Source organism: Lathamus discolor, chromosome 16 (genome assembly GCF_037157495.1).
Source record: "Lathamus discolor isolate bLatDis1 chromosome 16, bLatDis1.hap1, whole genome shotgun sequence".
Classification (NCBI taxonomy): Eukaryota; Metazoa; Chordata; class Aves; order Psittaciformes; family Psittacidae; genus Lathamus; species Lathamus discolor.
In genome coordinates, this window is record NC_088899.1 from 4,655,832 (window position 1) to 4,668,998 (window position 13,167).

General features: G+C 45.9%; 1 protein-coding gene across 1 annotated transcript in view; it reads right to left on the minus strand.

Moving 5' to 3' along the window:
- Positions 1 to 13,167, minus strand: part of TMEM201 (transmembrane protein 201) — a 29,117-nt gene that overhangs the window by 7,961 nt on the left and 7,989 nt on the right. Inside the window, exons 4-7 of the mRNA XM_065696307.1 lie at positions 12,258 to 12,434; positions 11,475 to 11,866; positions 10,826 to 11,029; positions 263 to 480 (exon numbers count right to left, since the gene is read on the minus strand). Coding sequence (XP_065552379.1) covers positions 263 to 480; positions 10,826 to 11,029; positions 11,475 to 11,866; positions 12,258 to 12,434 — 991 coding nt within the window. The remainder of the gene's footprint in view (positions 1 to 262; positions 481 to 10,825; positions 11,030 to 11,474; positions 11,867 to 12,257; positions 12,435 to 13,167) is intronic.

Consider the following 13,167-nt stretch of genomic DNA (forward strand, 5'->3'; position numbering starts at 1 on the left):
ATGCTCACTGAGACTTTGTTTCACCAGGGTGGTAAGAGTAGGCTGCATGAATTTCTTAATGCCAAAACCCAGACTACCAACGCTCTGTGCCACAGGAGCAGCAATCCCTGAACAGCACTGTAACATCATGTCCCTGCTCATGGCAAAGCGGTTGGACTAGACCTTTGTAGGTCCTTTCCAACCCAAACTATTCCATGATTCTACGTGGATACCTCCCAGGGTGTTTCCTTCTGAAGCACTGCACCATTGGGCACACACTTACCTGCTCTGGCCAAGGAGGGGATGGTACCCAGTGACAGTGCCCTGTTGAGACGACCAGGAAGAGAGGAAGGAGAAGATCTGCGTGGGGACCTGAAGAGCTGCTGGTTTGTCAGCTGGAGAATACTGGGTGGTGTTGGGACAAAGAGAGATGTAGCAGGGGAAGTGAAGCCAGTCCCAGTGCCGCTGGGGAAGAGAGTAATGGAATCCCCAGAGAGGTACCTGCAAATGACACGCATGACAGATATTTAGCAATGAGAACCTTCCAGTAACCCCTCTCTCAGTTGTACTTCTTGCATTATCAGGTTTGAACCAATTTTTCAGTGCAGGAGTGCAAGATGCAGACTGTTCAGGTGTTTATGGGAATGTTCCTACACTTCTGAAGCCAGGGAAGGAAGAACTGCTCAACCTTACTGAAGTTATTGTGCACCAGCCTGCCCCACAAGAGAGGGTGTGAAAAACGGTGGAAGAGTTTAAGAACTCAGGTGCAAACAGACATAGGACCTTGGTTCTCTCTCTGAATGAGGAAATTACCCAGAGCCCACCAGAATGCTTTACAAAGTCCAGTTACACACAGGACTAATGATGGAGTACACCTTTTGTTGTGTGCACATGCAAACAACATGCTTAGAAATGTCATGACTGGGAAGCAAGTGGCTATCTACAAGCCTTTTTGTCTTTAGAAACCAGAATCAGCATCTTACCTCTGATGCCAGTCTAGAGAAAAGTATATTTATGGGTACCTAGATCAAGCTGTAGACACAAGAGCTCTGTTTTAAAACTAACATTCAAGCCTCTTCAATACATTTGCTTTTATTATACTTCTGTGAGGTAATGAAGACTCACTGCCCTCATTTTAGATAGGAAAGAGAAGCAAAAGGAAGCTAAGTGACTTGTTGAGAGTCACATAAAACTCCTATGGTAGAAGACAGACACAAACCTGGGTTTTTCAACCCTAAATGGATACCTAGAGCATTACATTTTCCTTTCTCATATCATAATTAGCCACAAGTACGTAGTAGCATAGCCATTCACAGGGAACTGTGCTCCTGTAGCATATACTACAGGAATTGTCTTGCTTTTAGTGAGTAAAACCCAATCTCTATTTACAATAACTGGAGAAAATGTCAATTAGCAATAATCATGGCCATTGTATTTCTAGGTCTGTGAGTTGTTTTCAATGGGCTCTTTCCAAGTGCCAGAGTGGAGCTGTAGAACAGCACATCCAACTTGAGAACACAGGACCAGAGAGAACAGACAGAACGTACTAAGGGCACCTGTACCAGCCAGCTTGAAGTGCTACAGATACAAACTGGTTTCTATTCCACTGTGTGAAAGGACTTTGTATCTGAAAGTCCTCACAGTATTTCACATTCAGTTACTATACGTAAATAAACTATGCAACTTATGTCTGATACCCCACTTCCTCACCTACCTTTGTAATGGCTTAAGATTTTAAGATCAACCTAAGCTGAACCTGTCAAAAACTTACTCCCATTTTTACCTTCTTTATATTCCACCTTGCAATCATGTACTGATCTTAGTCTGTACACAAGGTTTAGCTGACTACATTGCATCAGAAATGAGGGGTCAGCTTTGCAGTCTCACTTGTGTCCATATACCATCAAAATGAGCATTTGAAGAAGGCTGAAAATATAGGAATTCTGTATTATTTTGCACAATTGAACAAAGTACAGCAAGGAAAGTCTAGAATATGAACAAGATCTCTCAGAGATCTCCTGTAAGCTTTTGTTTAGTTAGAAACAGGCAATACACTTGTCAAATAAGTCATGATGAAGTACTAACCAAGTATGAAGCATATATAATTTACAATAGATCAGGCTTTGCAGCATACAATCAAGCTGCAGCATTTGGAGGGTTAATGACACTGCTGATGAAAACAGAGACAGATGAGAGCAGCAACGTGGCTTCTCTTCTGTCAGAGGAAAGCCAGCAGTAAATGAGAGCGTGAAGGTATATATATATCTCAGCCTTGAGCTGTGAGGTGGTTTACGCACATGCCATTCTCTCTGGGAGTTTAAAGAGGTGATGCAGTGAGATTGTGCAGTGCTAGCACATCCAGAAGCAGCAGTCTAGAGTTAAGATTACATTTAAAGTATCTTATGGAACTACTTATCTGCTAGTACGAGGCAGACATCAACAATCCCGACCAGCTTAATCAGGCTGAGCAGCATCTGAGCCAACCAGCTTCCTGGTGCTTGCAAGCAGGATATGCCTTTAACAGCAGCAAGGAACTCCTCAGTCTTGCAGCAGAAACTGCCCAACCTCTTCAGGTTCCATGGGAAGGGTGTCATGCTTCTCAAACGTGCAGAAGTCTTTAGTGCACAGACATAGACACATTTGCCCCACCACACACACAGATGTAAACAGCAGAGGTACATGTGCATCTCAGCTTTGTAAGAGGAAATGAATGGGAAAGGAAATGAGAAGTGCAGCTCAGGACTGTGATGTGAATGGTATCAGAAAGAGTGATACCTACCACTCACTGGGGCATGTCTGCGAAGGGCAAAGCAGAGCATGGCCTGTGGACAACACAACTCTTTTTTCCTATCTTTGCTCTCTTTGTGTCTTTGGGCTAAGGGACAAACCACACACAGCTCCTTGCTGCAGTGGAAAATACCTTCTCTGGCTCATTGAGTTTCTCACTTACTGGGCTGGAAGACATTACAGTCATTTACCACTACAACCACTATCTTCTTCCTGGGATTTTAACTTTTTAGGATCAGAGTTCCACGAGCTCTGCTGCTCACCAGCCCCACTTCACAACGTGCAGCCAGATCCTCTGGGCAGCTGATGGCACCATCCAGAAAAGGCCTATTCCTGGTTAGCAAAGAACAGCCGAAGAGTTTTAAGCATAACGTATTAATGGCTTAGGGATTGAGTGCTGACCAGAGAATGGCTTATATATCGATCTGCTCTGAAGGGAGTAAATTCCTGCACCATGTGAAAAGTCCTGTGTACTCTACTCTTCAGTGTCCACCACTGTCATGTCAAGAGGGGTAGATGCTGCTAAGAAGCAGGGTGCTCTCATGGGAATGCACTTCATGCCCAAGAATGGTGAGCTCAACCAAAACTTCTTTGAGAAGCAGATGAAAAAGGTGAAGAGATCAAGAGGACCATAAAGCAGGATGCAGCCACATCACACTGGAATGGAGCAGTGCAGCTGTGTCTTTGCTCTCACACTACTGCCTTGCTCCAAGCCGTTTGTGCACGTGATGATAATAATGGGTCTGGTAACAGAGGGGGGAAAGTCACAAAAAAAGGAAGGGGTAAAAAAAAAAAAGGCTCTGGAGTCACAGTTTGTGGAAATAGGGCCCGGAAGCCGTTTATTTCAGAACTTGGTATTGTGAACATCAAAACTGGGGTATCTCGGTCAGTGGTTACAATGGTCACAGCGTTACTACAGTTGGGAACAACTCTGCTACACAGATACTTCAAAAATAAATAAATAGAAGGTTAAAGAAGAGTATTACATGGTATGGGACCGTACACTGTCCTGAAGAAAAACCTCCTCCCAGCAGAGCCTCCCCTCCTCTTGTCCCAATACCTCCCTCTTATCCACAGACACCACCACACGTGTGTGCCTTCTGAATTCACATTTTAACCAGAGATGCTGCATCATCTATGGGATAGAGACATGGGGGGGCCTTTTGAATTCACGTTGTAATGAGAGATGCTGCATCATCTATGGGATAGAGACATGGGGGAGCCTTTCGAATTCACATTTTAATGAGAGATGCTGCATCATCTATGGGATAGAGACATGGGGGAGCCTTTCGAATTCACATTTTAATGAGAGATGCTGCATTACTGCTGGGATACAGACATGGGAGAACATGGTTCAGGTCAGACTACAGGGCTGTAGCTGGACCCACTCCTACTATGGGATAATTCAGCACATGAAGAAAGAAGGTAAGACAGTCACAGCCAGGCAGCTTGCTGTATGTGCTGTATGTGCTCAGGTTCATCTGCCTGGAGGCAGCTAGGGAGCTGTGGGTCGGTCGTGGGTTATAATATTTGCTCTGGACTTAAGGTCCCATCATAATTTAGCTATGAGTTACCCATGTATGACTGCACCACTTTCTCCAAGCAGCACGGGCGCTGCTGCCCTGCCTGCGGAAGCAGCTCACTTAGTGCTGGCAGAGATAAGCACATTTGCGTGAGCTGACCTGCAGTCACCTATCTGGTGTGCTGCATCACATCTGTCAGGGCCATAAGCTGTGCCTCCATATGCTGACATAATCAAGGGTGAAGAGCAATATAGTGAATAAAAAACAGGGAGAGGGAAGGATCATGCTGAAAAAGGGGCACAGGTCTCAGACACATTAAGGTGACTTAGCTATAAACTTTAGCTGCCAGGACTAAGAATTCTTTTCTCCTACACACTGTGCTGCTTTGGATGCAAAAGGAGGGGTGAATTAGAGATGAACATGCTCCAGATGCCAGGTCCTGCGCTAATACCTTCTAGAGTAGACACAGATGTTTGTCATCAGTTTTGCCTTTGCTGCTAGCTGGTGGCACAAAGATAGAGGGGGGGTCCGTGTGTATGCATATCCCATGTCTACAACACTCCAGACTTGCTGGCATGACAAAAGCATTCAGAGGATCTCTTCCCTGCCTGAGCACTGGATAACTTTGGTCCCAAATGAGGCTTTGCAGGGGATGACTTCAGGACTGAGTACTGCCCCTTTCATATGAGAGCATCTGCTATGGTTCAGAGGCCCCAAGGTGACAACACACCAGGAATGAACTGGCAGGTTATATGTGACAGCACACAAGTTCAAAAGCATCTCTTTAAAAATCAAAGCAAAGCCATATACCACAGCTCCCTGCTTTCAGGAGTGGAGTCAATCTCAAGCAATCATTTGGCTATTAATTATATTAATTTTCATAAGAGTATAAATAATTTATCCACAATACATGAATACATACTTTCTATAGTATCTAAGCGTGATTATTAGCTTCACATCATCTCAGCGTACTGGAAAAATAGTCATAAAGGCAAAACAAAACACCACTACACCAGTTTTATAGTCCCATCTTGCCCTCAGCTTTTGACACACCCAAGCTCAGCTCACCAGGGCATGCAAAGCACGGATGCAGGCAAGGAGGAGTTAATACAAAGGAAAGACTGGGATATAAATATAGAGCATTTAGAGTTGTAAAGGGCCACAAAGGCGTCAGTTTGCATGCAATGATGTCAGTGAGGGCTTCAGGAAGACCAGAAGCAGCAGCAGCAGAGATGCTTGCTTGGTTGCTCTGGGTTCTCCCACAACCCCCCTGTAGTCTGCAGAGCTGCTCAGAAACTTAAAAGAGTGCAGCCCAAGTGTCCTGTTCACGGCCACACTCACTGATGGCACTTGAAGGACAAAAGCACCAGCCTGGCAGACATACAGGCACTGCTGTCCCGAGCTGCAGCTGCATCAGCCCCACTGAAGCAGAGCCACACAGTGTTGTCAAAGACCATGTCCAGGGAAAGGCACTTAATGAACTCCCATTGGCCCTTTTATATATCCAGCTCTGCTGGGCAGGGTACAAGATGCTTCTGAGTTGGCAGATCAGCCACAGCCACTCTGGGCTGGAGCACATCTGATGTAGTGATACACAAACCCTCCCCACCCCAGCTCCATTCTGCAGAACCATCCTCTGCTCCAGACACCCAGCCTGCGGCCAGTGTAAAAAGGTAGCACCTGAAATTAGAGGCTTTTGGGCTAAAAGCCTCTAATCATGTTAAGATGTTTGCATGTTCTGGCCTGCAGGGCTGGGAGAATCCTCAGGCAACAAAGCTGTATCTGGTGAGCAAAGGTTATACATTCCTTTATGGCCTGAAATAAGAGTCCAACTAAGTGAAAACAAGAAGCTCAAAGCACTGAGCTCACAGCATATCGGTTCTGGATGAGTTTTGTATCAGCCACGTTAGAAAGTTACAAGCTCTTTTTAGCTACTACCCCCCCAGCAGCAGGAAATGTGTACTCATGTGTCATACAAAATAGCACCTCAGCTGCAGGAGGCTGGGAGCACTGTGCTCACTCAGGTGTTGGACTGCCACCAAAATACGTGAGCTGGAAGCATACATTTTCTTCTGCTGGACTCACTGGGGGAAGCAACCAGGCAGGATTAGATGACAGAGCTCACTACGGAGTTATTTGCTACCTGAACCTCAAGTAAAAAATGCAGTTAGTAGAGCACCTTCCATACAGACCCTACAGACTGGCATAGGGTTTAGAACAGTCTATTTGGCATTGAAATAGTGCATCGCAGGAACAGTAAAGGCTTGTGGCAGGGGGGTGGAACTGGGTGATCTTTAAGGTCCCTTCCAACCCAAACCATTCTGTGATTTGAGGGTGCTTTAACCTTTTGTCCTCCAGAAACAGTTAACAGTGAAATACTGCCAACCTGCAACTGACCTTCAGGCCTGTCTAAGGAGATGCAATGGGTACAGATGGAATGCTAGCAGGTTATAGAAATAAAATGTCTTTCTACTCCTTTTTTCCTCCCAAAGATCAATCATCCTCTTCCATCAGCAAAAGAACGTGAGACAAAGCATGTGAGAACAGCAGAAAGAGAGGAGACTGTCAGCATTAGAGACTCTAAAAGACCACAAATCCAATCACTGCAAGTTTGCTTTTGCAGCTCTGAGGTTTTTAGTTGCTTTCAGAAGCAGCAGCACAGACATGAGGCACCGAGAAGTGGGAAAATAAGGTGACACCTGAGCAAAGGCAAAAGCTTCTTTGGCATTAGAATCGAACCACATTTCAACGCGTTTTGTTATTTTGTTAGCGATCTTTCCAATTATGAGTCCAAAAGTTGTGGACAAAGCACCACAGAGACCAGGGCATCCATTGTACAGGTTGGCCATGAAACAAGGTCCTTTTCTGATGTTCTGACATAGAATTAGTTCAACTTGTAAAAATACATCATTTGTATTAATCTGCATAAAGACAAATTTGCAGACAAATGCATTTCTTGCTTGCATGTCACAAGTAACAGATCTCCCAGAGGAAAAGATTTTAAAGGGGCACAGATTAGCACTTGCTGTGTAAACAGAGCTAAACCATTTCTTAACAGTATTAGTCAGGTTTCACAGTGTAAATCCCACAGTTCTGTCACCTGCCTGTTCCCACTGCCTAGTGTCCATCCTCCCCATCCCAGTACTGCACAGGAAAAAAAGAGAAGAGAAGAGATCAGGCACAGGAAAACAAGGTAGCACTTAACAGGGTAAAAGGCGCCAGACCGCAGAGAGCTCAAAGATGAGGCAGGTTTAAATTGAAAGGAAAAAACCCCAAAAGGTGCTGCTAAAAAGAAGGGAGGAAAATAGCAGCTCAGAAGAGACAGGAGGCCACATGAAACGGGATGAAGTGAAACTTAATACTGAAAGCCTTGACTTTCAGCTCCTGAAAGCGAAACATGTGCAGAGGCTGATGAGCATCTTTAGAGGAAGAGAGTTTCCTTTGCTACTGGGCAAGAAACTTTGGACAGATTCATTTTATTCTCATTAAAAAAGAGGATATTGCCATGAAAAAATCAGGCATGACATTACCATGACCATCCACACATTGTAATAGTCTGTCAGCTGCTCATCCCCCTCCTCCTTCTAGCAGTTTCAATATATCCTTCTAAACATGAGAGTCCTTCCATCACTTGGACATACCTGACAGGAGCAAGAGGGATTGCTCACCTCTGCCATACCAGGTATGTTCATGTGCTAGAAGCTAGCAGGAACTTCCAGTCCAGCCTGCAGTGCAGAAGACAATCCCAGCTAAATAGAAACATCAGTCTTTTCCTATGTTTATGGGGAAAACTTGAAAGCACTGAAGCAGGAAGAAGGGAGAAAGGGAAAAAAAAGGGCTAGAAGTCTTATTTCACTTAATGGACAAGGTTTCCTGGGTCTTCTGTGCAGCTTGCTTAGAGAGCAGCAGAACTGGCACTGGATTTGGTTCCAGTGCCCACTACATTGGGTGGCTTTGTCCACTAACTGGGCTACAGAACAATGGTGTTGGAAGGGCTGCTGCAATGAGTTCTTCAGGGTGAAAACATCAGAGCCATCACTGCACTGAAAGGAACGTTGAGTAGACAGTGATAGCACACCCATACACAAGATTGCATGTGTCTTCCTGTCTGTTCCCCAGCTTACTGCTGTCTTACATTGCTCCCTGCTCCAATAGGCTGACAGGTATAGAAAAAAGACTGGATTTTTAAGGAATGCTTCCTATTAAGTCTCCTAATGGGGTGCAGGAAAGAGGCACCAGAATGACTGCGAAGGTCTAACCTGGCACTGAGGACCCTGCACGCTTCTGCTGGCTTTTCTTCCTGTTTTAGTAAAATCATATGGCTTCTCACAGTATTTACTTTGAAGCACTTCTCTAAATTCAAGTGTCCTAGTGGAAAAGGGGACATAATGGTTCTAATTTAGCATTTTGAAAGTCTAAGACTGGGACAAGAAACAGTGTGTGACTGTGAGCTGGAAGACAAACCTTTTGGGTCAGGATTGATACATGATGGGAACACGGAAGAGTGGAACCAGACTTTGCAGATGCTGGATTCCTGTTGTGGATAAGTAAGTAAACAACGCACAGAGCAGCACCATTGACAAGCACCAGAATGGAGAAAGGTGTTCTCTTTGCTTGGAGGTGGGTATTGCAGTTATCTGAAGGCACTGGAAAGAAGTTCCAAAGGAGAGCACAGGTGGAAAGGAGGATTGTGCCCCCTTCCCATGCCAGTTGTTAAGTTAGAGGCACATGGACCCTCACCTGGGAGCTGAACCTTTCCATGACACCCTCAACTTGGCTGATTGTTAATGAGTCTCTACAGAGCTTTGGGGCAGTGCTACCTTTCTGCTTTCACAATGATACCGGTTTGAAGAACATGAACAATGAAAAGCTGTAAAATATCTTTTGTTTCCTTTAAAAAAGGTTCTGGAATTTTCCCAGCATCTGCAGCACTCAGTAGTGTCTGAACTGTTCAGCAGGAGATGCTTTTTAGAGTTTATATGTAGGAAGATCAAGCCACCCAATTAACTTCTGTCAGACTGCTAGCGTGGCAAGTTCCACTGTGCTGTTCTGACCAGAAGAAAATAGCACATCTGTAACAATGCTGTTTCCTCCTGAAAGATCTAAACCTGCATGAGAAACTCATGGAGTGCCTTGCAAAAACCACTGCAGGGTAATCAGACTGCTTAACCTAAGAGGCCCCAACAAGTTAATCCTACAAAAACCCAAGCAGCTGAAAGCTCCTTCCTCCCCACACGGTAACAACCACTCATCCCAGCTCTCAGTGGAGGGCTGCCAGGCACTCAACTCCAAGTCCCGATTTCCAGACCCCTTTGTTCAGCAGCATTAGCACCAATGCCAGACTTCAAATAAGAACCCCTTCAAGTAACAAGAAAACTCCGTCTCTATTGCCATGTAGCCCTGCAGCAGAGGCTCCCAACCCTTCCTATAGCACATCCTCCTAATCTGTGTTCTCAAGCATTGACTAAGTAGTGATGTACAGTGAAAGCTGACCACATGAGGTTGTTAGTCCCATATTTCTTCTCCTTCTAAGGCTACAGGAGTGGAGGAACATTCACATTTTTATCCAGTTGTGCTTTTACACACATGCTCCTCAGGGGGTGGGTTAAAATCCCACAGAAAACCAGCACTGAAAGCAACAGCCACTGAGTTTCAAATGCAAATCAACAGCCATTGATTTGAAATTTTAGCCAAGACCACCTGAACACTCTCAGATATTGAATCAAGACACCCTGAGCTACAGAACCTTTTAAAGCACCCTTTTACATAAGTCATTGAAGTTTCAGTTAAAAGCACTTAGGGATGCCTCTCCACTTAAAACAGGAGTCACAGGAGAATAGCAGAGAGAAAGCATGCAGTTAAGTGATGCTACACAGTAGAAGGCAAGAACCACCAGGTTATGGACTCCCCCCCCTCGCATGCCTGCACACCATGCAGGGTTACTACAGCACATGTTACGAGGACTTGGAATCCAGAGGCAAGTTCCCATCAGTTCAATATTAAAATGACCAGCACCATTAGAAAGGCGAAGGTGGCCTGGGCCCCATGGTGGATCAAGGCAGAGGATTCCTCTGTGACTGGCTAAGGATGGACAGGCAGTGAGAAGAACCAGAAGGAGAGGAGAAGCCAGAATCTCTTTGGCTGGAGGAGCAGAATGGGAAGGAGGCTGCATTTATGGAGCAGTTTGTGAAGCAGCTGCTGGAAGAATTGGCTTTGGGGAAGTTGGATATTTGTACTGCTGACGTGGGATTCAGGAAGAAGGGAGAATGAAGGCAGCAGGAGTAGCTTCCATGGCTAGCACCAGCAGTGGAAGTGCTCCAAGCAGCCAGCACAGTGGGAAGCAAGGATGGGAAACAAAATCATATCTAAAAAGGAAGAAAAGATCTTCACTGCTTATCTAAATAAAAAAAAAATAACAACAGCAAAAAGAAGAAACAGAGGAAGGGGAAATCAAAAGAGGAGAGAGAAGCACCAGTCGCAAAGAGTTCACAAGGCTTTTTTCCTCCTTCCCCCAGCGTCACTGCTCTGGCTCTGACCTTCGGGTCCGGTATCTCCGATGGCCCGTTGACTTCCGCGTGGCCACTGCTGCAGTGAAGCCCACCAAGCAGCACAAGGATGTGGTGCCAAATTTGGCTGTGTCCAGCCAGCTGGGTGTTTCTGTCTTCAGGTATCTCTCAGCTAAATGCAGACTCATCACTATGAACCACAAGACTGAAGCAAAGGCATCGATTCTCCGGAGCCTGCAATGCCAAAAAGAAACCAAACAAGACACAAGGTAAGAGTTTAAACACCAGTGAATCCCTTGGTCCTGAAGAAGGGAAGATGGGGAAGAGGTGGGGAGGGTTCCCAGTTTGAGGAGGTTGTGTACCATCTCTTACTATGGTTTTGCCACCTGATAGGTCAGCTCCATTTTCTACCAGATTAGAGCTGCACTGGGAGTTTTTCATTCATGGCAATTCAAGATTAAATTGAACAAATCAAGGCACAGATCCAAAACAAGCTCTGCTGTTGCCATCCAGCAGGCCAGCAACCCAAAGAATAACAAGGAGAACGGTGCTACCCAAGTACTACGTGTGCCATTCTGGCAACGTTTGCCCCCTGGCTCACCGGGGCAAGACAAGGCAGAGGACCTCCAACATAACAGAGGTGTTCTTTAAGCAAACCGTAAGAGAAGAGCCCACGCACCTGATCCGCCCAGCTAAGAACATGGCCAGCAGGCAGGTGAAGAGGCCAAGGACAGCGACTGCAACCTGGTGGTTCTTCCCATAAGCCCATGCTGCACTCATGTTCTCCACCATCTGCTCTGGGAGCAGATGGAGCAGCTCCCGCCAGCGGGCCACCGCCATGGAAGTGTCATTTTCCAAGTCTGCATGTGAGCTTGTGCCAGTCCTGTTTGGAGTGGATGCTGGACCAGAGGAGACAGGAGCAGGGAGTGCTGTGCTGGGTGAGAAGGGGTCGCCTGACCCGTACAAGGCCATCAGAACCAGGAATGCACAGCTGAGGAAGGCCAAGAACCGCAGAAGTATCACCTGAGCTGGTGTGGTTATGGAAGCAGAAGAGGTGGATGAACATAAATTCTGCAAAGAAAGGGAGAAACAGCTCATTAGAAGCTGAATTAACTCTACTAAGGGTCTAAAATTGTGCTTTATGAAACACTTTCAGACTATAGCGTTTACTGGACAGTTTTGCTCAAGCCCTTTTAAGTCTCTGTACTGACACCATAAGGTATGTCGTAGACTAGCAAAGAGGAACAACAGAGCTATAAGCAGAAGCCAAGCTCAGGCAGGGCAGTGAGGGAAGGAGGCGGTCATAATTCACTTCCCATTGTTCTTACTTGTCTTGTAATCTATAGTTTCCTGCACTGTACTCACAAATTGGCTTTCCTACCTCACCTTCTCTGCCTGTCCCACTATTTTGCTTCCAGTTCTCTCACTAACCCCTAAATTCCCCCAGCTCTCCCATATCTACCTGACTATAGGTCTTGTCTGTCTCACGGCGTTTGAAGTGGTGGCTGAGCAGCAGCGCCCGGAGCTGCCGGTTCTGATGTTTGATGTAATACTCCACAGCAGCCTGGCACGGTCGGCACAGCTTGTAGGTCTGCTCCAGGTGGTGCTTGTACACCTCAATCTCCTCATCATATTTGTTCTGGTGAGAGAACAGGAGAGGAAAAGTAGGTGAGAACTGCAGGTCCCTTAATCACTATGCTTGCTGCTGGCATGTGAGCAGGGAATGCTTCAAGTTTCCAGTTCCAGAGGAACAGCCACATGAAACCAGGCCTGAACAGTGAACAAGCTGCAAACCAGCATAAAACCAACTCTGCATACAGCTCCATGTCCCAGAAGAGAAAACAGCCCTTGAAGAAGTCTGCTCTGACCCAATTTCAGGATGCTGAATTTCTGTGGCCTGGTATCAAGACCTTATGAACTCAACACAACACAGAAGATGAGACCAAACTCTAGCATTGCTCTTGCCCTCCTCAAATGAGGGGATACATAAGACAGGTTGTCCCTTTACAGCACTGTGCTGGAGAAAGGAACAAGCTCCTTCCAAAACTTAGCCCCAGGCACAAAGGCTGTCACTGTCTGAAGGCCTTGGTGAGACCGGCTGCATAAATCATTAACAGCACTTGTAAAAACAGTGAGTCGGGTCAAAGGTACATTTTTCAGTGTCACTATAGTGGACACATCTGTTTATCACAGATACTTGTAAGGCTTTTCCATCTCCATCCCAGCCTCTCTCAAGATCCTTGTACCAAAAGCATAGAGCTGAAAGCATGCAGCTTCTTTGGGAGAGGGAAGTACAGCATTGCAGTGGCCTTTGGACTTGCTGCAGCAGCTTTACAGGCTCCATCTGCTGGAACCGAGAAGGAATCATATGG